The 25,520-nt window shown below is 34.9% G+C and overlaps 2 protein-coding genes across 6 annotated transcripts in view; one reads left to right on the top strand and one right to left on the bottom strand.

Annotated features, from left to right (window-relative positions):
- Positions 1 to 25,520, top strand: part of LOC114247590 (Golgi-associated PDZ and coiled-coil motif-containing protein) — a 65,061-nt gene that overhangs the window by 2,373 nt on the left and 37,168 nt on the right. The gene's annotated exons all lie outside the window — the stretch shown is intronic.
- Positions 1,439 to 21,352, bottom strand: LOC114247592 (uncharacterized). Of its 2 annotated transcripts, none has more exons than XM_028180589.2 (10): positions 21,208 to 21,352; positions 6,870 to 6,985; positions 6,683 to 6,794; positions 5,282 to 5,379; positions 5,088 to 5,201; positions 2,731 to 2,946; positions 2,534 to 2,652; positions 2,360 to 2,459; positions 1,868 to 2,100; positions 1,439 to 1,694 (listed from the first exon to the last, which is right to left on the bottom strand). In XM_028180589.2, the coding sequence occupies exons 2-10, from the start codon at positions 6,975 to 6,977 to the stop codon at positions 1,472 to 1,474; spliced, it is 1,323 nt and encodes a 440-aa protein (XP_028036390.2). In that variant the 5' UTR covers positions 6,978 to 6,985; positions 21,208 to 21,352; the 3' UTR covers positions 1,439 to 1,471. The 2 variants fall into 2 exon arrangements, with proteins under 2 accessions (XP_028036390.2, XP_089592731.1); XM_089736605.1 differs by lacking the exon at positions 21,208 to 21,352 and adding an exon at positions 11,699 to 12,058.

Here is a 25,520-nt window from a genome sequence, read left to right as displayed (position 1 = left end):
CGACATTGAGATGTTGGGTTGTAATGTTTTTAAAGTTACATGGGATATTTGGCTGTAAAAGTACTAAGGATGAAAAGTAGAACATTACCAGCTCTAAAAGAACAGGTGTTTAATTTATTTACCCTTATTTTATTGCTTAGACAGTTGAACCTCGTGTTATGTGGTTACCGAAGCGCAATGACATTGCATCACATGAATGCTGCTACCCACCTTGAGTTTTGAGATCTATCTCTCAATTTTATAGTTATTACACACAAAAAACAATTCGGATTTCATTTTTACTAATGAAGAACTAACACCGTGCGGATATTTTTTAATCGTGGAAAGCATTCATTAAATGAGTTTGGTACCTCATACCATGAACATCAAGCGTCTTATCCTTTATCACATGATGACTTTATATGACTATTTCAAAACTAGCGACCCGCCCTCGCTTCGCTTCGGAAACATTAAAACACACATGAAACCAAAAATATAAAATAAAAAAAAATTAAAAAAAAGTAGCCTATGTTCATCAGGGACAATGTCGGCTTCTAATGGAAAAAGAATTTTTCAAATCGGTCCAGTAGTTTCGGAGCCTATTCGAAACAAACAAACAAACAAATCTTTCCTCTTTATAATATTATTAGTATTAGTATTAGTATAGATTGAAAAAAAAAACAATCCAGATAACTAACTCTCCGGGATCTTTTTTATGACCTTAAATATATCATTTTTGTCTCTTAACGTTTTGTAAGAATCCGAGACTGTATATTAATTGCACTCCAATAATATGTCTTGAAATTTCCATTCTTAAGAAACTGACGATTGAGGGTCGCGATTCCGATTCGGAAGTAGATTCAGCGAAGCACTGCTCTTGCTAGGGCCTAGTGTTAGCAAGTCTTCCCACGATGAGCCCCGTGAGCTTACCTACCAGTCCGCGCGTGGTTGTAATATGGCTACCAAAGATTAGGTACGGGAAAAAATTGTGCTTTATATATGAAGCTAAGAAGTCGCTTGCTCGCCCGTCTTCGACACCAATACAGCAAACTAAATAGAATAACAGTATTCCTAATTTGAGATTGCTAATTAATTGGATATTTCTTGTCCACTGAGGAACTCTTGATACCTAATACCGTTTCGGAATTGGAACTCAAATACTGATTTTAAAAACAATTTACTGTCAACTTTTAGAGTATGTCATATTTTAAAATGCTTTTGTCCAAAAATAAAGACCACGATTCTAGCGCCATGCAGTTTAATTTTAATATAAATTCACCACCACGTGAAACGACGATTGCATATTTTAAACTCTAATATTTAACCTCTGCAGAGTTTCAACATACTTTATCGACATCATGAAATATACGATAAAACATGGCATTAATACTCGGTAACTTATTACCTGTTGTAAATAATTTATAACTGGTCTCAGATTTTTGAATAAAACAGCAATATCTTGTCGTTGTAAAGTTATATTGCAAGCTTGGTTTTATGTTAAAGAAGGATTCTTCGAGTTGGGGCCACGATCAAATGGATGTTTGTGAAGATGTCTCCGATGTAGGTGGCGCACTGAAGCGCTTTCCGTTGCCCTCTTTTTCGTATTTGACGCCTTACTGAGGACGAGCTTGTCCTCTTCCATGATGTCGCCTCCACCTCCGTCGTCGAAGTAACCAGCATCATCCTCCCAATCGAATTCGCTTGAATCGCCGTCTCTGAAGAAGTTTGAAAAAATGTATTTAAACAAATATTTATACCATTTCCCATTTATTTAAAATATGATTTTAGGATAATGAGATTAGTAAGTTTACAAGACCCCTTCTTTTAAAAGTAAATTTTCCTAAAATTGGTATAATATATAATATTTATATTGTAAATTAGAATTTACCTTAATCCCTTCAATTTAAGTAGAAGTCTATCAGCTTCAGCTGTGACTTCGGAGGAGGGCACCGGTTCGTCTAAGCTGTCCGATAACTGTGCTTCAAGCCTTTGCAAAGCTGCGTCGGCCCGATCCGTTAACGCTACGAACTTTTCAGTCAATTGTTTCAATTCGTTCTCTCTAAGGACCGTGTGAGATGTATTACGGAAAGCCGTTTCTAATCTTCGACACGCGGGATCGTTCTACGGGATGAAGAAATAATTTGACCAAATTTTAATATTGAAAACCTTCCATGAAATTTTTTGAATTTAAATCTAGATCAAATTTCCCATTTGAAAACTTTAACTAATTTCGTCGAGATAGTGCCAATTAAACTAATGGTGTTTCACTTTACAGCTGATACTGTCCCAAGCTTAGTTCTTTTATTCGGGTTAAACTCTAATATTTATTTGGAATTAAAAATTATTGTAACTTCGAAGTATCTAGCTTGATGTATCATACCTGTGGTACTCGCATTGTACCAAGCAGTTTCATTACCCTATTGTCATGATTGCGCATCGTCACTTGAATATTCTGTAATTCGTGGAATGTTGCTGCAGTCCTGCAATTACAATTATCAGATTATTTACGTTTTTGTCAAAATTAATTTGGCGAATAAATAAAAAACTGCCTCACTTGTTGATGAGTGAGTCTATTAATTTATCCAGCACATCTGCTACTTGGGTCGGTCCATCGAGTTGTATTCTCTCACAGGAATTCATGAAACGCTTTTGGATTTCTAAAACTTCCTTCATCTGCAAATATTCGTAAAGATTTGTAGTTTAAACGCACACTGTTTGCAAAACCAATGTATTGTTTTCACGGAAAACTACCTTTAGATCGATTTTATAAGTGTTTTCATTGATCCTTCGGGCGAAGTTCGCTTCAATGTCAGCTGAGGTGAGCCTCGCGTCTCGTTGCCTTCTCGCCAAAGTTCGTAGTCCATCAGCTAATTCCCTTCTAGTAACATTCACTAGTGACAGTCCGTCGCGCATTAAAGATTCTAAGACAAGACCTCTGTGCCAAGTCTCTGCGTAAGCACCGTTAGCCTGAAAATTAAAATATGTACAAATATGATTATCGAAGTGACATGCGTGCTTTTAAATTGAGCCTCGTAGTATTATACTGGGTGTTAGGAGACCGCTGCCTAAAACAAAGACAGACGATAGTACTAATGACACCTTTGATGATGGGACGGAAAAAAATCGATACGGATTTAATAAAAACCATATTTTTAAACGTTTTATTAGCATTATTTACGCTTTATCATGTTAGTACAGCTAAATGAAAAGATAATTTCATAAAATATACATTACTTTGCTAAAAAAACCCAGCAATGAAACAAAATAAAAAACAGCTGATGCTCGGATCAACGAATGCACGGACGCGGCGCGGCGCACACTCGCGCGGTCTCACTATTACTTATTTACAATATTTGTCTAAATAACTCCATCATCAAAGCTGTCATTACTAGGCTGCACTAAAAGTATCGGGAATGGAATATTTCCACTGTTCCTGTCATATTAAAATCTTTTTAATTGAAAACTCCTCGGTTTTAAAAATCGAATACCATTTATTTATTTAAAAAAAGATTCTCGGTCTTGTCACGAGGTTTTGTCAAACTTGTTTAGTCGTTGAGAAAATGGAATTAACTCGAGAAAATGCAAGAGCGATGATTTATTATGACTTTCGAAGTGGTTTAACACAAAAACAGTGTGTTGACCGGATGATTTCTGCATTTGGTGATGAAGCCCCATCCAAAACCACAATTTATCGCTGGTTTGCTGAGTTTCAACGTGGACGTGTCAAGCTCAGTGATGATCCCCGTCAAGGTCGTCCAAAAGCTGCAGTCACCCAAGAAAACGTTGATGCTGTGCGTAAGCTGATTGAGGAAGATCGACATGTGACATACCGCGAAATTCAGGCAACTTTAGACATTGGCATGAGTCAAATACAAATAATCTTGCATGAACAATTTGGTGTAAAAAAGTTGTTTTCCCGATGGATACCGCATTCGCTCTGTGAAGAGCAAAAAGCGGCTCGCGTTACTTGGTGCGTCAGAACTCTAGAAAAATTCCACGCAGGATCCTCAAATGCTGTATACAACATTGTATCAGGTGACGAATCCTGGATATACGCGTACGAACCCGAAACAAAAAACCAGTCACGAGTTTGGGTGTTCGAAAATGAGTTAAAGCCAACAAAAATTGTTCGTTCACGGAGTGTTGCAAAAAAAATGGTAGCCACGTTTGTCTCCAAAACCGGCCATGTTACGACTATTCCTCTTGAGGGACAAAGAACAGTTAATTCAGAATGGTATGCTAGCATTTGTTTGCCACAGGTCGTTTCTGAACTCCGTAAAGAGAACTGCAACCGCCGCATCATCCTCCATCACGACAATGCGAGTTCTCACACCGCGCACAGAACAAAAGAGTTTTTAGAGCAAGAAAATATAGAATTATTAGACCATCCGCCGTACAGCCCCGACCTTAGCCCTAATGATTTCTATACTTTCCCTAAAATAAAGAATAAATTACGTGGACAGAGATTTTCATCACCTGAAGAAGCTGTGGACGCCTACAAAACGGCCATTTTGGAGACCCCAACTTCCGAATGGCATGGTTGCTTCAATGATTGGTTCCATCGTATGGAAAAATGTGTCAAATTTCGCGGAGAATACTTCGAAAAGCAATAAATACATTTTTAAATAGTAATGTTGTGTCACTTCGTTAATTCCCGAAACTTTCAGTGCCGCCCTCGTAGTACTATCGCCTGTCTTCGTTATCGGAAGCGGTCTCCTAACACCCAGTATATCTAAAAATCAATGTTTTTTTTTTTTAATTTTTTTATTGCTTAGATGGGTCGACGAGCTCACAGCCCACCTGGTGTTAAGTGGTTATTGGAGCCCATAGACATCTACAACGTAAATGCGCCACCCATCTTGAAATATAAGTTCTAAGATCTCAGTATAGTTACGACGGCTGCCCCACCCTTCAGACCGTAAAACATTACTGCTTCACGGCAGAAATAGGTAAGCCGGTGGTACCTAACCGCGCGGACTCACAAGAGGTCCTACCACCAGTAATTACGCAAATTATATTTTTGCGGGTTTGATATCTAAATTATGATGATCTAAAAATCAATGTATAAAATCATGATTAAATACTCTTTGATCGCATTGATGTTTTACCTTCTCCAACAAATGTTTGTGCGTGTCAATGTGGCTCGTCAGGTTCTGAGCGAGTTGTGCCACTAAATTTGTTTGACTTCGTTCTAATTTCTGCGTGTTTTCTTTGACTGTTGTCTGAAATTATTATAGAAAATAAAATTTAGTACTTGTTCTTCAAATTAATCGATTTCATACTACTCTTAACTGATACAGACCTGTATATTGACTTGAAACATGTGAAGTCTATGTTCCAATCTCTCCGCTGCTAGTTGTACTCTTTCTAATTTCAAAGACAGAGTAGTCTCGACACGATCTGTAATTTTAAAATGCTTTACAATAGAAGAGCACAATATATACTTTTAAAATGAAATACTTGAAGTCGCAACAGCGATTCCGCCGTCATTCTTATACAGAACACTGTTGGTGGTTTTAGTCAAACAACACGTATAATTTCTAATATATAGTTAAAATTTACAGATTTTACATTTGTTTATTCATTGTACTATAAGTACACATTTTTTTTTTTTTTTTAGTGTCACCTTAGCCTTATTATATATTGTCTATTAAGTAGAAAAAATAACAGAGCACCTTTTTTGCATGATAGCATAGTTTAAAATTAGCGTAAGATAGTCTCATCGGTTGTTGAAATTTAATGATCACCGAAAATGCTTCATTAATTATTGAGGATATGGGAAATTAGTTTATTGCGAAATTGACCCAGCTTTTCTAAAATAGGATATGACACAATAAGATCGTTTAAAATGAGTCAGGCTTCCTGGATGCTTCGATGATTGTGTACCCGCATGCGTTACTGCTTTGTCTAACACGACTATTAGCGCTTTTGACCACGCTAGTTTATACTAAGGCTATCGTCTTCAATCATTTAACATTTTTGAAATTAATGTCTGTCTCTATGCTCTTTGTGATCAGCTTATCGTACTTGTAATTTCAGAATCTTGATTACAATCGAACGAATCTCGTAAAAATATGTTTGCCTGACGTACATAAATAATTTGTTTGTTAGATATAAATCAAAATATAGATTTAGTGCTATCATAGATAAGAAGATAGGTGACAGAAGTCTGAATCGCGCTAACGACGTTCTAAAGATAAATTTGCATAAATATAAGTTCTGAATTCGGATCTTCGGTCTACCGAGCAAAGTCACCCAATCGGCGGAAGATCTTCTCTTTTTCGTTACTTTATAGTGGAATAGGAAAATATATGAAGGTGTGAATACTAGTTTTTATTTATTAGAGAACTATAGGATAGTTTTTTTAGTAACAACGGGATCGTTTATGATAATCTCAATTGTTTCGGACAAATCGTTGTGGATACCATGATCTATTCACACAAGAATGTGTAGATATTTTTTAATAGCATAGATGGACAGCACGACCTTTTCTACTTGCATTCAGTGGTCACCGAAATACAAACATGGGAACGTGGAATATAGACGCATGGCGTGTATTATTTTCGACATCAGGATAATATAACGTCAACATAAATTGACTCAAACATAAGGGTTCATAAGCTAAAATTGGCAAACTAAATGATATGTGCGTGAATGATAGTTATTTTTTTTATTCTGGAGCGCTAAACTAAAAGTCACTAACCTAATTTATCCTGAATCGCGTCCAGACGGCGAGTTTGTTTGGCTTGTACCGCGCTAACTGTTTCTAGAACACGCAACCGCTCTTCAATGTTGGCTAGAATGCTATTTGTATCCTGCAAATAAAAATCGTTTATTCTGTACTGATTCAATTATGGTTTTAATTTATTCGTATTATGTTATTAACGAACCGTAGAGCTGTGTGTATTTGGTGAGTAGACACGAAGATTGTAAGGCTCGGCCGGTGAGGTGCGCGCCAAACAAAGGCACGCCAGCACCGCCCCAGCCACACTTAACATCGCCCTGTCTGGAATTTGACAAAATATCGCTTTAACACAATTTTGCATAAAGACATCATCGCTCATTTTTATTAACAGTATCTCGGTAAGCTTCTCGTAAATTATGTTTCATAAATCCCAGCTTAACACCTCTTTATAAATGTTCAATGTTTATGGCAGTTTTTCAAAATGGTATACATTAGTCCCGCGACGCGCGCGTGGCCACAGGGTCAACGGTATCAATAAAGCGGTACTTTATAAGCAAGAGACAGCTCTAAGGCGATTCCTTCGGGATTGTTTATTCAGCCCACTGAAATTATGCGGAAATCGATTAGATGAGTCGTGTTCGTTTTACGTCTTGGGTGTTCGTTTCAATGAATTCCTTTTTTTTAAAAAAAAACTAATTTATGTTAGCAAATAAAAGAAGACGTGGAAAACATATGGCACGTGTATGTATACTGATTGAAGAACGTATTTGCAGTTCAATAGTTGGTCATTGACGTGCTTTGTATCACGCCGATCGGTGGCAGGTGTCTCGTCCTGTTTATTTGCATTCCGACACAGTTCGTGGACCCTCTATGTGGATTATCATTGTCTAGACACGCCCACGCATTTTCGGGGTCAACCTATCATCAGCCCTCTGTCTGTTTCATATGCTTACGTAATGTTGTTATTATAACGTCAGACTTTGATTGTATCTGTTTGAGAAGTGTCATGAACACGCGCTAGGAGGAGTCGACACCGACGTGTCCGATTCACGTCGCTTAAAACGCTTGTAACGCATTATGGAATGCTGAATGTGAATAATAGATTTTGACATAACGTGACGGAAAACACATTTACGAAATCAAAAGCACAATACATCCTAATGTGGATGTGTGATGAACCGACGATTGAAAAGTTCGTAATCATTGACATTGTGTTTACAAAATTTGTATATTAATGCAGATTTTAATTCAGTCAAGGTAAATATTGCTAAAGAAATATAGTTAACTAGCTGACCCGGCAGACTTCGTAGTGCCTCAATCGATAAATAAAAGACCCAAACTTTTGTATAAAATAAACTTAAAACAAACAAAAGAAATCCGTCCGACGGGGGACACATCAAAGGAAAAACAAAATTGTTATTTTTATTTAATTTCGAGCATTTTCATATTTATCTACCTTTTAAACCTTCTCTGGAATTCCACAAATAATTCAAGACCAAAATTAGCCAATACGGTCCAGCCGTTCTCGAGTTTTAGCGAGACTAACGAACAGCAATTCATTTTTATATATATAGATTATTTTGGACATACTATGGAAATCGTTTTAATTATTATTTTTCCGCCTTAATTAACAGACGAAAATGTGGTTCAGCTGATTAAAATGGTCACTGATGCCCATGCTAATCTGCAAAGGCATCAATGCGCCTTATAATTAGCGTCGAACAATAAAATTGAAATACACATTTTTTATAGTGATCGATCGAATACAAACGCGAGTTGTTACTCGTTGAAATGTAATGAGTTTGAATTTAATTATATATTTCGTTGTTGTTTTATTTTGTTTCTGAGTAGCGGTCAGCTTCTTCGGAGACCAGTTCGATTCGTTTCGCTTTAGCAGCGGGATGTGTATCAATGTTAATTGACGCACGACACAGATCGAAATGATTGAGAGCTTTGTGGAATGACGGAAATGTTGCGCCGCGGTGTCTAGGCGGACGTGATCTGTGACACCCTCAACGATACCCAATAGCTATGGCCGCTGTCAGCAGTGACTTCAGATTGACATAGTCTTTCGAAATATTTTTTTAATAATTAAAGAATCCAACCTAGTTACTTTAAACGAAGTAATTTTTTTTATAAATATTTAGTATAGAAAAAAAGCCCTACAATAAAGCTTGCAAAATGTCGGACATTACAATATAAATAAAAGAAAAGGCGGTACTTTACCTTCGCCTCTTCGATTACCTACAGTGTTTTTTTACGACGATGATACGCGTTTTGCCGGTCTCAAGTTCAGTATTATAAGTTTAAGAATATCAAAGTATTTGTTGATTTTGTGTCAACTTTCGTAGCCAGAAAAACCCTAAATTATTGAATGGTAGAGAATAGATTCACTACCGATATAATATAACACACTAAGTTTTATTGTAAAACGTGTAAAATAAACTCAAGATTTAGAGATGAAACCGTAATAGTGTTTGAAATCATGTTTACGACTCGCGAATATCTTAGAATACACGACACGAATAATCTTGCTTCAAACGTACTATTCGATACGAATGCGTTACAGCAATCAGTTTCTTTGTCAAAGTTCAGTGGGGCTGGAGCGGAGCCAACGCGACTGCATCATGCATACACTTCCAGGTCCTGTAACTTTTCAATATTTTTGTTGAAATCCATACATTTGAACAAAACTAACTTAACTGATTTATGTGAATACATACATATTCATAAGCTTTTATTAGCTTCAGACGTATGTATGTAACGGAATCTTTGAACATGATTTTGACCCCCTTCAAAACGTCGGATTAGCTCGAAATTTGGTATACTTATTAAGGAGCGATGACAATTCAATGTTAATAAAAATAATTGAAAAAATTTAAATTTAAATAAAAAATGAAAAATAAATAATAGTTTAAAAAAAACTAACAAAATAAGCTTTTATAGAAAATCCAACTAAAAAATATAAAATAAATTTTAATAAATTTGAAATAAAAATAGTGTAAGAAAAAATGATTTTATTGTAAAAAAGTATGGGGTGCATTGTATCAGTAGTTATAAATATTTTATGAACAGATATGAGTAGAAGGGTTATTTTAATAATATCCTGAAAAGCACCCCACGCTTTTTTACAGTAAATCATTTTTTCTTACACTATTTTTATTTCAAATTTATTAAAATTTATTTTATATTTTTTAGTTGGATTTTCTATAAAAGCTTATTTTGTTAGTTTTTTTAAACTATTATTTATATTGGTAGCAAGCACGCTGCGATTTAAGTACCTACCCGTAATTAGGCCAATTACCTTTTGTCATATAAATACAATATTCTTAATTCAAACTCCATAAAAATCTTCAAGACATGTGCTATTTAAACTAATTATGATAGGTCAACGAATCTATGTATTAAATTGGATTGGTTTTTTTTTAATACTTGTTACAAAAAGTCGATGTCCTTTTCAACACACTATACGCATCAACTTCCTGGCGAGAGATCACGTTTATTTCTACGCTCTCTGCCTCCCTCGTAACGCGGTTCGTCCCTTTTGTCTACACATTTAAGTCGGTCCGATGTTTTGAAACGATTTATTTCAACAGATTGAACCCGTCTCGGTCCGGACAACGGTGAAAATAATCTGATTCTTTTCTTGCGGAGTCATTCGGCTTCCGTTGTTAAATTAAAAATATAGTAAAGGAGTAGTAGCTCCTTTTTATGTCTTATGAAATTGATTATTTGCCTTAATGATTCGTTTTAGCTAATAATAAAATATTATCTTAACGTTTTTTTTTATTGCTTAAATTTGTAGACGAGCTTACGGCCCACCTGGTGCTAAATAGTTACCGCAGTTCATAGATATCTACAACGCCAATGCTGCCACCCACCTCAAGACAACGGTTCTATGGTCTCAGTTTTTACAGTACAACGGCTGCCCCACCGTTCAAACCGAAACGCGTTACTGATTTACGGCAGAAATAGGCAGGGTGGTGGTACCTACCCGTGCGGACTCACAAAAGGTCCTACCATCAGTAATTACGCAAATTATAATTTTGTGGTTTTTGATTTTTGTTACACGATGTTAATCCTTCACCGTGGAAGTCAATCGAGAACATTTGTTAAGTACGTATTTCATAAGGAAATTGGGACTTTGCCAGCGGGATTCGAACACCGGTGCATCGCTAGATACGAATGCACCGGACGTCTTATCCTTTAGGCCACGACGACTTCAACGAATAACATAACGACGTCCAAACAAATATCTTAACTGTGTATTATAATCGAGTTCATTGTAAGTCTAAGTAATTTTACGCCCATGTTTTGGTACACAAATTACGAACCTAGTATGAACCTAATGTCACATAATAATATTATTATTTGACATTCTTTATGTATCTTGTCGTTTTTGGATCATATCGGGGTGGAAAGTAATCGGATGCGGGATTTCTGTTTTTTTCTTGTTTTCATATTCGTTGTTTTATTAATTGTACACTGATTGAATACGACATTGAAATAATTCGTCCGAAACGTTCACAGTGATTTATTCAGATAAGCGTCTCACTAATCTTAATTGCACTAAAAATCTCTTTTCATAAGAGTTGAATATAAAACTTTATGTATGTACGTCAAGGGCTGTCTGGATTGCAACGGACAAATCCTTTGCCACGATGGCTTAGTTGTGTAAGCAGTTTATCTTGAAAGATAAATGGCCGATCATTTTTATAGACGACAGCAATACGTCAAGTAATCCTTCAGAGTTTTATAAGTTAACAAGTTTACTACGTTGTTTGGTCTCAGATCGGGGTCAAAGTCATGAAAATACCAAAATATGGAAATACATTATATTGATGGGAATATAAGATCGGAAAGTTAGATCGATAAATCGTTATTATGTTTGTTTTCTATGTCGGAGTTATTCGGGTCGCACGTTCAATTATTAAATCGTATAAATTAACATATCAGTTCGAAAAGTCTCATTTAATAAATAGTCGTTTATTTTTTTATTGTATCGATTAACCGACAAGCCCCATCGCGACTTACCTGTCATCGAGTGCTCGAGCTTCTTGGAATGCCGTCGGGTTGCCGATTATAAATCTGCCATTATGTTGCAATTTCACGTGACTCACCTCAGCCGACATTTACGCTCATTGAAAGAAAAAATAAAGTCTCGCCCTTTTCAAAAATTCAACTCGTGTCATTCATTTTTCGAACAACATAATGAGCACTACGGATCTATAATTGGTTTCTACTTCAATCGGGTTCAGTCTTTTAATTGAATACGTTGCCGGTCGTGGTTATGAATAGATGGTATTCGTGCGTCCGTCACCACAGCCGGCCCACATCAAGATGATGAGTGACTGGATGACGTGCGACCACAGTCAGCAGTCAGTGCACGCCTGCAGCCTTGTTAGTTCCCCGATGACATTTTATTTCCAAATAAACTCTTAACGAGTTTACACACAAGATAATATTTCGGTCCTACTATTGTTTGCAATATCAACACTGTTTACATTGGACCTAAATGCTCTTAGATCCTGTTATCAGCTGTTCTCAGGTCGTTTCGTTGTCCTAGTTTTCTGAGGCATTTAGTTATTTACTCGAATACAGTTTCATTGCGTGCATGAGTAATGTGTAAAGAATGCACAATACGGAAAGCCGAAAATTTATTTACAAATAATAACTTTCTGAAATAAATAACGCAATCGGTGCATGATTGATGCGTAATGGGTAATATAATAAATTATCATAAATATGATATATTGTACGAAATTTTATTAGCCTAATCTTTTGGAATATATAAAAATGTAAATTAGTATGTACTAGAAATAATTTCCTCGTTGTTTAATATTGTCTTTTTTGTCAATAAATAACACAATAAACAAAACAAAAAGGTGGAGGAAGGTTTTAAATATATTTAAAACTACTTCCAAAAAATATACTGTATTCATTCGTAAAGAACTAAAATTACAATTAAGTTCGATATTGCCAAACAGTAAAAGTAAACCTCAGTATAATTCACTAAAGAGACTTCTATAAGAGCCTATACAAATTAATAAAATAATTTCAAACACACCTAAAAAGAATGCGTTTTCAAATTGAGAATGTGCAAAACTGATTTTAGAATTGAATGAATTTGAATTATTCAATTAAAAATGGATTTAAATAGCGTTTTAAATTAATTTCGTTTAGACTTATATATTCGCCGAGTCGTTAACTAATGTCGCATTAGTTACAGACTGCGCGGCGTCAGCACTCTGCAATCCCTCAATGCATCACAGACCACAGTACAGTACAACGTAAAAATAGCCTTGATATTTCGAAAGCTAAATACCTTACACAATCAATGCTATGTAGGAGTTCAGCTTTGCATTTCCATTTATAATTATCGATCTATCAAAAGGAACTATTCCGTCGCAGGGTCTAGTAATTCTGGTCGATTCTTAGTCCAATAATTTCTTAATAGAATTGTGTAGGTAAATTTATGTATGATATTAACACATATTAGACTGACTGACATCTGCTTAAAACCTAAATAAAATAACAGATTCCACTAGACATTCAGTTGTGTTTCACGATAATGAAATAAATATCGTAATGTATGATCAGGTGAAATTAAAGTTACTATTTATGGAACAAAATATCTCGTGCATAAAAACAAAATTTTAAATGTTTTCATAAGTTTATTTTAAAGTTCGCGTGACCGCCGTCGTTTATACTAATATTTTTTTATTTTATTCAAGCCTTTTTGATGTAAGCAACATTGTGTGGGTCTAACCAAACCACCAAATTAAAGGAAAGAAAGCCGTTTATTATAAAATAATGATCACAAAACTGTTCGTAAATAACTTCAACCTTGCCGGCGGCCATTTCGTTACCTATTAATGGTTCCCTTCTTACGTAATACACGTAATAATGTAATTGATTGAATACTTTATTGGAGAAGAAAAAAAACATGAAACTAATTTCCGTTCAAAGTTATCACGTGATCTCCCGAACAATAATCTTATAAACATTAGCCGTGAATGAGTTGCATAACACAGCCAACTGGAGTGTTATTTTAACAGGTTTTTATCTCACGACAACGGCTCAACAAAGCCTCTTTAAATACACGCGTACAGCTTAAATCGACAAAGGCAAAGCAGACTTCGTTTATCATAGTATCAAAATGTGTTCGTACAAAGCCGGCAGCTTGTCCCGGGAGAACTGTTCACAAGTGTTATTGTGCAACCACGGGACCGAATATTTAAGCCGCTTTAATCTGGGTGCAACACTACACTACCCACATCACGAAACTAAATCTAGCCGTGCACGCTCGCACAATGCCACTCCTAGCAGATACTAATCAAACATGTCAAATTAAATAAAGCATTTTACTTCAAACAATGCTTCCTAAGCCAGATATTCTTATACGACAATAGTCTGTTTTATACATACTAGCGGTCCCCTGGTAGTCCAAATTAGAAATTATAAGTGTGTATACAATTATGATTCTATAAAGATACCTACTTCTATAATTACATATTTCGCCAAGACTAGACTTTAGACAATAATGATAAAAAATATTACTCTATTCTCAATTTGACCACAGATTATAAACAATAAGAAAAGTTTGACAATAAACAAATATGTAGTATGCATTATTGTGTGTATCAAATACATGATGTGTGTAATGGTTTTTTTTATTGATTTAATGTATTTTTAATAAAAAATATATTAACATTCTGCACAGAGTCTCTATATTCTCTATAAGTGTGGGTAATTTCATACTCCTCCGTCTGTGCAATTTTCGTAAAAAGGGGTACAAAGTTTTTGCTTCACGTATTAATATATAGATAATATCACAAGATACTCCTCTTTACTCTTTATTTTCCTAACTTCCTACTACCCAAAATGTTTGTCACAATACTTGGTGGTAAGGACATATACTTACATAAATTAATGTCGTCATGCGTTTTGGGACATAAGGTCGAAATTTTAAGTGTACGCATAATGGCTGTCCCGTCTTATAAACTGGGAAGAATGACTACTTCGCAGCACTAATAGGCGATTAATAGGCGACCTAGGATTTTTCTACCACCGGTAAATCTGATTACTGCTTTAACATTTTTGCGACCTTAGTTAATGGTTTAGATACTGATTGAGAAAAAGTTCCGTAAAATGAGGTTCCTCGTTCCTTCACCCCCGTGCTCCGCGTGTTAAATTTCCCAGGACTGAGGATCGCAACTTCATGCAGTCTCATGCACTTTACATCAACACATCCTTCAAACAACATCCTTAACTCCTATATAAGCCATATTATGACTAGTGGAACATATTTTGTTATTTGCTGGCACTGCTAATATTCATGAGCAACGGTAGGTATCCATTCAACATTAATCAGGCCGTAACTGGGTCCTTAGTTAAGAGCATAGAATTTTCTTTTTGCGCCAAAATCTTAAATGTTGTCTTAAGAAGATGCTGTCATTATTTACTTACTGACTAAAAGTCACAATATACAGAAAGGCTGATTCATAGTTGTGGCGTACCGAGGCGCGTGTAAGTCAAGTCAGGGGGTCATCCAGACAGGTTCATTGTCTTAACGTTAAGGCTTTGAAAAACAGAAAAACGTCGAACAAAGACTCATAAAATTAAAGTTTTAAACTTATCTCTACATGATTTTTTTAAGATTTTAGTTACAAATTCCAGGAGGATATGTCATGACGTGTCGTCAGAGGATTCCATTATTGTTTTATGTTTGTTATTAAAGCTAAAAGCTTTTAAAAGTTACAAAAGTAATATAGACATTTCTTTATCGCCACTTTAAGGAAGAATTTTATAGTTACGATATTGAACAATTTTAAGGTGACTCAAATTATATCTTGTCATTATTATTATTATTTATATTTAAATTTTAATCACGAAATCTTGTTATCAAACAGTATTTTATGGAACCTTCCTAGACTTGTGGCGTCGTCGGACTGGAATGTATCCGAAACCGGATTTTCTGCGATAATTACGACATTAGCATAAAGATGATTCGCTTTGAATACACATTAAGCGGTATTATCTCGCGGCGGCGGCGACATTTTGCGCTGCATATGCAAATAAACGTTGGCGCATAGCCGTCGGGTACCATCGCCTCGACCTTTACAATGATGATTACATCACGGGAGCGATCTCGTACAAGTAGGCAGACCACCCTGGACGGCTTCAGACCGTTACCCGAACAGTGATTATGGCGAACTCGCTACACGATCCGACTCGATCGGCTTACTCACCCGTCTCGGTGGTTTCTAACGAATTCTCATCTTTATGTTCGTATACAGGCCTTTAAGTTACAAAACATGTATATTTGCGAGCGCCGAGCATATATATATATTTTATTACCCAAACCAATATATTTAGTTTTCTAAGAAAACAGTTTTCGATTTTCTTGCTTGTTTCAAAAGCGGGGGGTTACGAAATGTAAATGGTACTTTCTCTCTCCGTCTTGTGAGTCGCAACTGATACGCGCTGCCTGTATGGAGGTTAAGATAACAAAGTGTCGTCTTCTCATATATAGAACGCGAAACTCTGCCATATTTTATAACGCCATCGCGCTAACGAGATTTCACGTTTTCCGAACCACCAAATTAGAACGACCTAGCCGTCAAACGTGTTTCGCAATATCATTAGGGATTATCATAATGAGGTGTTGTTGAAATAAATCAACAGATTAAAACCAGAAAACAATAGATTGCGTTATTGATTCGTAATGTTAGTTGGAGCTTAGTAAGGCGTTTATCCCTTCGTCAAAAGTCATTATCTATCTCGCACTCGTTGGGTACGTGCCTGGAGCCCTGGAGCACTATTTGTGAAGAACAAATACGAGTCACTTGTGGCTGTCGGGAGCAAAGCGGTTGGTGGCTTGTTTGCTTACGTTGACATGCATACCACCCGTATTTAATAACAGAACTCGTGTCCTATCGTCTACTTTACTTGATATCACAAACACTACTGTATTTGTTAACTTTTGAGGATAGGCTACCAGATCGAAACCGTTTAGGTTAGAAGCATTGTTACATTTGTTATATGCACATTAAAATTCCTGTTTTATAATTATGTTACAGCAACGTAAGTTATTAAACCGCATCATGAAAACCTATTAATTTTTTTAATAATAAAAGTAAGAATTTTGAAACGAAATACATTTTTGGAATATTTTTTAATTGAACACCAATGAAACTTTATAAGGGAAAGTCCATTAAGATCGGTGGCCGCTAACTTGACCAACGTGGTCTCGTAAAATTCTCGTTCCGCATATGAACAATATTTATGACTCTTAATTATTATAATAGTGCACTAGTATATTGAATTTTGTACTGGCCAAACTGACTTTCATTATAATAAAGGCTTAGAAGATAATACATCTATATATATTGTCTTGAAAAACAATTACCAAGGACTTAAGCAATGTCAAGAACACAGCTAAATTACTGCCTATCGTAAAGAAGACGGTTAAACTTTATTTGAAGAATTATGATATTTTTATTGCTCTGATGGGTGAACTAGCTCGTAAACCAACTTATGTTCATTGGAACCTGGAGTTCACATACATCATGGCGTGAATGCCATCACCAACCTTGGGAAAGGATGTCGAATCTCAATTATTCGTTTGACGGCTGTCTCCTACCCGTCAAACCCGAAAGCATGACTGTTTCGCGACAAGCCAAGACAGGATAGCGATACTTGTCCAGGACCTAATATATGTCGTACTATCCGTGTATGAAAACCGAACTATTAAGAAAACTACGCATCAAAGTTTTGGACTCTCTTTAATATCAACTAGATGACCGTGCTTTGCTCGGTTTTTTTTTTTCCATAAATTGTGTTTTTTTTATAAATTATATTTAAATACGAATTACATATTGATATTATATTATTTGTTATTTTCTTTCAATAGAAAAAAGTTTGTTTGTTGATTATCGATAAAGTTGATTATTGAAAACACGAATAATAAACCAACATTTTCTGAAAATGAATCGTAGCTAGATCGATTTATCGCCCCCGAAATCTCCTGTATACAAAATTTTATGAAAATCGCTGGAGCCGTTTCTGAGATTCAGATTATATATAATATAATCTATAAAATTATATATAACATCTCGTTTAAAGAATGACTAGGAATATACAGGATGTAAATTAATCAAATTTAACGCGTAAGGGATCCGGGGCATTTTTTCGATTTTATCAGATACAGTAAGAAATTTCATATTATTCATTTCATATATACATAGCAAAATGTACTTGAATATATCTATGAAAGAAATGTACAAATTTTATTTTATATCGAATTCATTATGTTCATTCACAATTAAAAAGATAATATTGTGCTAGTTGTGAGTTAAGTGCGAGCTTAACAAAAACGCCTATGAAATGTCTTAACTAACCGATACCTACTCAAGTAACTAGCTGCCCTTGACGTTCTTACATTCGATCACACTAACCCATACTCAATTATAATAACAATAACGTAATCAAATTTTATTACGCCATCTCCGCATAAACACAGTTTAGATGAAACGCAGTTGAAGATAATCCACGAAGGGTATTTCAAATTTGAATGGCTTTAAAGCTTATTTTTGTTAAGTTTTCTTTGTCGTATTTTAAATATAAAATCAATATTTTTGCAATTTTTCCTCTTGAATAAAAAGGTTACTGTTTAATATTGCTATAACCGACTCGTCTGTAAATACGAAAACAAAACGTACTGTCAGTGAAATATTTTAAAATCCGAGGCTGAGCGATAAAGTTTCGAGGGGTAAAGCATGATTTGAGCACGCGTTTATGGTGTCTGAATAACACCACTGCCCATGGCCTACCAAAATTCACTATCACCGAAATTACCAAACTTTATTGGCATATTGGCAATTATATTAGCTGTAACTATAACAGTTACAGTTACTTAGAACTTAGAGTAGTTACTTAGAGTGAGTCCACACGGGTAGGTACCACCGCCCTGCCTATTTGTTTGAAGGGCGGGGCAGCCGTTGTAAATATACCGAGACCTTAGAACTTATATCTCAAGGTGGGTGGCGGATTTACGTTGTAGATATCTGTGGGCTCCGGTAACCACTTAACACCAGGTGGGCTATGAGCTCGTCCACCCATCTAAGCAATAAAAATAAAAATAAACATCAAACGAAACTTCTCCATATTTTTTTGTGTTTTAAAGCTTAGATCGCTGTTGGAAAGTCACACTAATGAACCTTATGAACAAATTCTTTGATAGTTACATAATTACTTTGTTCTAAAATCTTCAGTTTTTTCGTTTTTCCTTGACAAGTATGAAGTCATCAGTGGTCTTTATATTGTTTGCTTTCGTATGACCTTTAAATTATGCAGTGGTTCAACGTAGGCAGTCGGTGGTACAAAACTTTTCAGAACTTATTTTGCATTATGAATTTATCTAATGCTTACAACTTTGTAGTCAATGTTGTCGTACACATATTTGTATACATACCTACTTAGGGACTCGATCGTGGCCTAGTTACCATTTCTTCTAATTATCAAGTACAACATGTGTTCATGATTTACTTCTAATAAACTGAATTGCAAGTGATTGATAAACCTTGATTAGTAATTTGAAAGGTGTGGCTTTTATGTGTGTTCTAACTTTGTTACGTTTTATAAGATAAAAAGTGCGTGCGTACAAAGTATACATGTCAGAAATGAAACTTTTTTGGCGAACTAATTTATGAGTCTTGCTTATTAAATATTTATACAAATCTAAAACTTTAGATTTCCGAGACTTAGAGGAAGGGAAAAAGGAAGATATGTTCCCGCCAAAAGTCTGTCAAATGTCAATCTTAAACCTCAATGTTGACAGTCACATTATGTTTAGATTTCTAAATTGTAAATGACTAATTTAATTTCATGCTATGTTCCAAATTCTTTTCATTTCATTTCAATTCCTATTAACATTTTTCACAAAAAAATTATACAATATTAGGCTGTATGGTATGATACATTTGCCTTTTCAGTTGGCAAAATACAACAATTACTACTACTGACATTTGACAAGTACTTAATTTCAATAGTAGTTTGACGTCACTTCCGTTGCATACCTGTGTGACGTTCTGTAAAAATTTTACCCTCATTTCATTCAATTTCACCCCTCAACCTAAAGAAGTTTCACTTCAAAAAGTGGTCATTATTCACAGTTTACTGGTAAATTTCGACTGTCTCAATGTGGACTTGAATGACGTGTCGAATAATAATTATTAATATTAATTAGCCGGTATATTGTTTTTCTCGATCGTGTCTGAAGCTAACTGTCAATTCAAAAAACATTCTTATTTACAAAATCACTAAAGATATTTATAGAAAAGCCTGTATAGTGAATATTGTATTTTGCTTTAATTTAGCGAATACGCTTCAGATGAAAAACAAATTATCATTTGAAAATCTAAATGTATTCCGCAGGTATTTTTAACTCTTTTAACTTAACACACTTGATAATAAATATAACATGATGATATCTTATCTGTATTAATTTGACTTTTTTAAATAAAGTATAGGAGGTTTTCGTAAATATCACTTTGTGAAAACCAGTTCGCGGTGTCCTGTGGCTCCATATAATCTGTCGATAACGTACGAGTGTTTTTATTTGTTTTTGCGGTTAGGTTTGGCAAGTCTCTTTAGCGATCAAACACGATGCGTTTACTTCGAGGCTTTTTATTGCTATTGCAGTAATTTTAATAACATCGTATGACGTAAAATGACGACCAACATATGTTCTCGCGTCGCGAAAAAATAACTAAGAAATAATAGTTTTGAAATTTATAACTGTTTCCGAATTTTCTAGATGTGATTGGTTGTGATCAGAACGTATTAACGATTTTTTTTTTCTAGAACACATTTCGGTGTTTGATATCGTGGAAACTATAATATGTACATGCATATGTGTTAATGCCTTGATAGTAACAAACTTATTAAAACTAATATTCATAGAAGTCTTATTACATTCAATTTACTTTTTGTGGATTTACATAAAACACTAGATTAAATCTTAATCAGAGTTTTTTTTTCTTAATATCAGAAACCACAGAACATTAAAATTCGTTCTACTATTGTCGTAATGTATCAGATAGACAAAAATAAATGCTTATATCTAAATCATGTTATAATATACTTATTAAACACATACAAACCAAAAACACCCAAAGTATTTCCAAGCAAATTTCTAATATCAACTTGAACACAAGCATTTTCGAAAAACAAAATATATCAATATACACAACTTCAACGAATACCGATTGAAGGTCACAATGCGTTTGCATTCAATGTAGGTATTGCCAAATTTTCGTATAATTTTGGGACATAACTAATCGACATGACTGCAAATGATGACACTACATATAACTGTACTTTAGCTATTGTAAAAGAGAATGCGTTTAATTGTAACTAAGAACATCAATTTAAATTTTAAAGGCAATTAAATGTTTGTATTCGCACAGAGGATATTGCGTGTGCAATCAAAACAAGCGATAGTAAGCTTGATAAGGAGATAAAACGTTACTTCAACGAACCTATAGGGATATTCCAGGCACGTAGATTTAGCCCTTTCCTGCTATTGTTTTATTGGCACTGTTTTATTTTTTTTGTTATTTCACCGGCGGTTATTTAACTTCGCGACGGTTTCTGAGCACGTGCGTCGTTTGTGTACACGTTCGCGATACACGCGTGCGACAGGTGCGGTTGCCGCAGCATCCGCAGCGGCTCTGTTTCGAATGTCGCCACGCGTCGAGCGTACGCGCACCTCCCCGCCTTCCGAGTTACTGAATCTGTGCCTGAAGCCTAGACGCCTCGTAGCTTTTCAGACGTCTATGGTTTAATTAAATTTTCGTGTGCCGTGAAATTTTGAAAAGTATTTCATACGCACGTATTAAAAAAAGGTTAAAAGGATAATCGTTGAAATCATGTAAGGGTAATTGTTACTTTAACTATGCGGTGCCTTCTGCCCATTTCTGCCGGGCATTGTGTTACAGCTTGAAGGGTAGGGCAGCCGTTGTACTCTAAAAACTAAGACTTAGAACTTATGTCTCAAGGTGGGTGGCGTCATTTAGGCTATTGATGTCAATGAGCTCCACTGACCACTTGAAATCAGGTGGGCCGTGAGCTCGTCCACTCACCTAAGCAATAAAAAAATATGTTAAAAATTGTGTTCGGTAATGTTTTCCGATGTTCGGAATATCCTTAATTGTTCATGGTCATCGGCAATAGTATTTGCATGCTCCACAACACTCACCTGTATTTTGTTTGTAAAAAAGAAATTACGATTTTTATGCAATGTATTTGTTGAACTCGACTCTAGCTACAATTAGATATTATTAAAATGTTACTCATTGACTTTCACTACATGTTCATTAACCATTAGAACTTTAAACTAAATATCAGCTGTGAACGCGTGAGAAAGTTCAACGCATATCAACCATAAAATTGTACATTACCTTCCTATAAATGAGTCCCTTGATTCAAAGTTCATTAATAGAAGAAGAATATCTTTGTTTCAATCACGAGTAGGTATTAAGTAGTGAATATGTCTTCATAGCAGCAGTTACGATTTACTAGGAGTGTTGTCCGTCGTATCTGCGGTTTTATCTTTTTGAAAGTGTCGACGAGCCTCACCTAATCGTTTTTCCTAATTAATACGGGTATAGTAAAATATCAGTCTGAGAATAGCAACTTGTTTGGATCAGTAAAGTGCCAAAAAATGAGAACCATTGTTAGACGGGCAGTTAACAATATTTAGACGGGCTGAGAGTAAAATTTAACTCGCGACAGATTCGTTACGGCTAGAGAGAAAAGATACAATTTAGGAAAAGCGAGAGTGAGAAAATAGACAGAGCGTCTCGCGAACCACTCGAACGTGGAAAGAGGGAAAGGACATAGCTAGCTTGTTTCTCTTGTACACAGCATCCCCTATTAAAAGAGAAATTTGATTTAAGGATGAAAACCACAATACTACACACCGCAAAAGAAGTTTCACTTCTTTCACATGCACCAAGGTCCACGCGCACCATTTTTATCGAAAAGTTTTGTTATACTAAATATGTATTAATAACAAGGTAAGGGTTTTTCAAATTCTAACGTTAAGAATAGTTTGCGGTTCTGGTTATATACGAAAAGTGTAATTGTCATTGTAACTTAAAATAGGAAACTTATGAAGTTGTTTAGGTAAACGACCTAACACCAGAAGAGCTCATGGTCTCGTCTTCTGCCCACCAATGTTTATCGAAGTATATGAAGAGATTGTAGCAAGTACTTAGGTCAATTGCCGTTATTGCATCACGATGTAAAGAAGCTCCCGAATCATCATCGATCATCTTTAATCAATATTGGTTTTATTGCTACTCGCTGTTGTATAATAAGCATAATATGCACTTTCCCTTCGATGAGTGTGTCGAAAATTTGATTTCTTTTAGCGTGACTTTAAAAATATTTATGTATTAAAAACTTCGTCTCGTAGCTGTTACAAATGTTGATAACGGCCATAACTCAGCATCGAATCTAAATTTGGGAAAATCGATCGAGGCTTCATCACATTTGTGTAACGGAATGAACGTGTATTTAAAGATATATATATTTTTTTAAATAACATATTGACACACACTGCCGATATTAATTTTGATGGAAGCCACCTAATGTAGCATTTCTTCCGGTAAGATGTTCTCAAAAGTCATATAAAGTTTATTTCTGTAGGTAACGTTACATGAAACACCACTCAGAAATACTTATCGCGCTAGAAGACATGACGTTTGTTAGTTTAAATGAATAACTGTTATAGCAGTTTTGCCATTCTTTCATCGTTTACATTAGGCTTTTATAATGTGGCTACGTTGATCCTTATTTGCAAATTAATTAAAAACTCGTTAGTGCGCACACAGTCATAAAGCGCACATACTTTAAGATAGGCTTTAGTAAAAGTTGTAACAATCTTATTATTATATCTTTAAACGAGCAATTATTGTATAAAAATATTGTATACAAGAATATACAAATATATATAATCTGAAACCTTGGAAACGACTCCAACGATTTTCATAAAATTTTGTATATGTACAGCCGATTGCGGGGGCGATAAATCGATCTAACTACGTTTTTTTTTCAGAAAATGTTGTTTTATTTGTGTTTTTAATAATCAACATTATCGATAAACTTTATTTTTATTTTTATTTAAAGTAAATAACAAATAATATAATATAATATGAATATGTAATTCGTATTTAAATATAATTTCTAAAAAACACAATTTATCAAAAAAATATACCGGTCATTCTCTAGTGTTTGTATTAAACGACAAATAAAAAATGTATGAAGAGATAGAACCGTGTTATATTCTTTCGGCCTTTTGCATCTTTACTCATACAAAAGTAGTTTGATTTTAACTTGGCCAGTATAAAGCATGAATGAACCGGCTCTACGAGCTTCAAGTGATGCTATTATTGGCATGCGGCAATTAGCCAATGATGTTTGTTTTTTTTTTTTTCGGTAAATTGAAAGTTCCATCTCTGGTAAACCACATTGTAAACGCATTTCCTCTTTCTGTTCTCCAAAGGCAATGTCATTGAAATTCTTGAAACTTAAAAAACAATGCTTGTTTTATTTCTTGCATTTCTATGAACAATGCGACTTATGTTAATTTCCCGACGCGGTCCAAGTGTGAAGCATTGTGAAAACTGCTTAGCTGTCCATACACTATTTCAAACAAAGTATCTGGTTTGATTCACTCACATGAAATAAGACTCCGACATACGAGTGCATTCTCAATAAATTGTGGATGTCATTTCGATATAACAATAACAATGATTATAATATCTACAATATCCTGTATCAGCGCATTTCTTGTAACCCAAAGTACACACAATCACTGCAATTAATTGAATTACAAGAAACAGTAATTTTTTTGTGTCCGATTTAACAGGCGATTCATGTTCATTGTACCGTTTGATTCGAGGATTATTCTGCTTTCCAAAACATGACGGCACACGTCAATTGTTCGTTAAGTCGCGAAGCAATTTATCACTAGGGGTCTCGTGCCGTCGTTTCCCTACGTCGATTAAAATTAAAATTTATGGGACCGTCTTGATTCTATGGGATATTTGAAAATATTAAATCATACGGTAGATTCGAAGTCCATATTTATTTATTTATTTATTTTTTATTTATTAATTAAGTTGCACCAACAAAGTGATCATCAATACAAAACATTGACAATTTGACAAAAGTTCATGGCAGATGTCACCTCAATTATAGGTGCAATCGACAGTGCATTAACATCAAAAATAAAAAAAAATATACAGCTAAGATTTGATTACATTTCATTCGTTGCTTGCTTAAGATTAATTTAATTGGGAGATGATCCGCGACAGATTTTTCCTGTAAGTAGTGAGACAGTTAGAAAAAACATCTATTTCTATTAGATCTATCTATCTATATACATCTATTAAGGTATTAGGAATCATTTTCCGCAATAAAATATCATTCGCCGATTAACAATCCAAGCCCTAGAAAGTTCACGTGCTAGCTATCTTAGTCTAATAGTTGTCGTTAGGTTTTATATGCTCGGATTATAGCTGGGTATGTTCTTGAATTATACCTCGGTTGTAGTGCTCCGAGTGTCTAATTAGCTTTGAAATATTCATCGGGACGTATAAGGTGCATTTTCTAAGCCATTTTCAGAATAGAAAACATTGGCTGCGATTTATGTTAAATCGAGCATCTTTTTTTTAATTTAAGTTCACTGACTTTACACTTACAATCATTACACATAAAAAATAGGTTAAGTGTTCAATTCAAGAAAAAAAAAGTTTGAGACCATGATATTGCCTACAAATACCTT

This window comes from Bombyx mandarina, chromosome 22 (assembly GCF_030267445.1).
Source record: "Bombyx mandarina strain Sakado chromosome 22, ASM3026744v2".
Lineage (NCBI taxonomy): Eukaryota > Metazoa > Arthropoda > Insecta > Lepidoptera > Bombycidae > Bombyx > Bombyx mandarina.
This window is presented reverse-complemented; position numbering and strand designations above follow the sequence as displayed.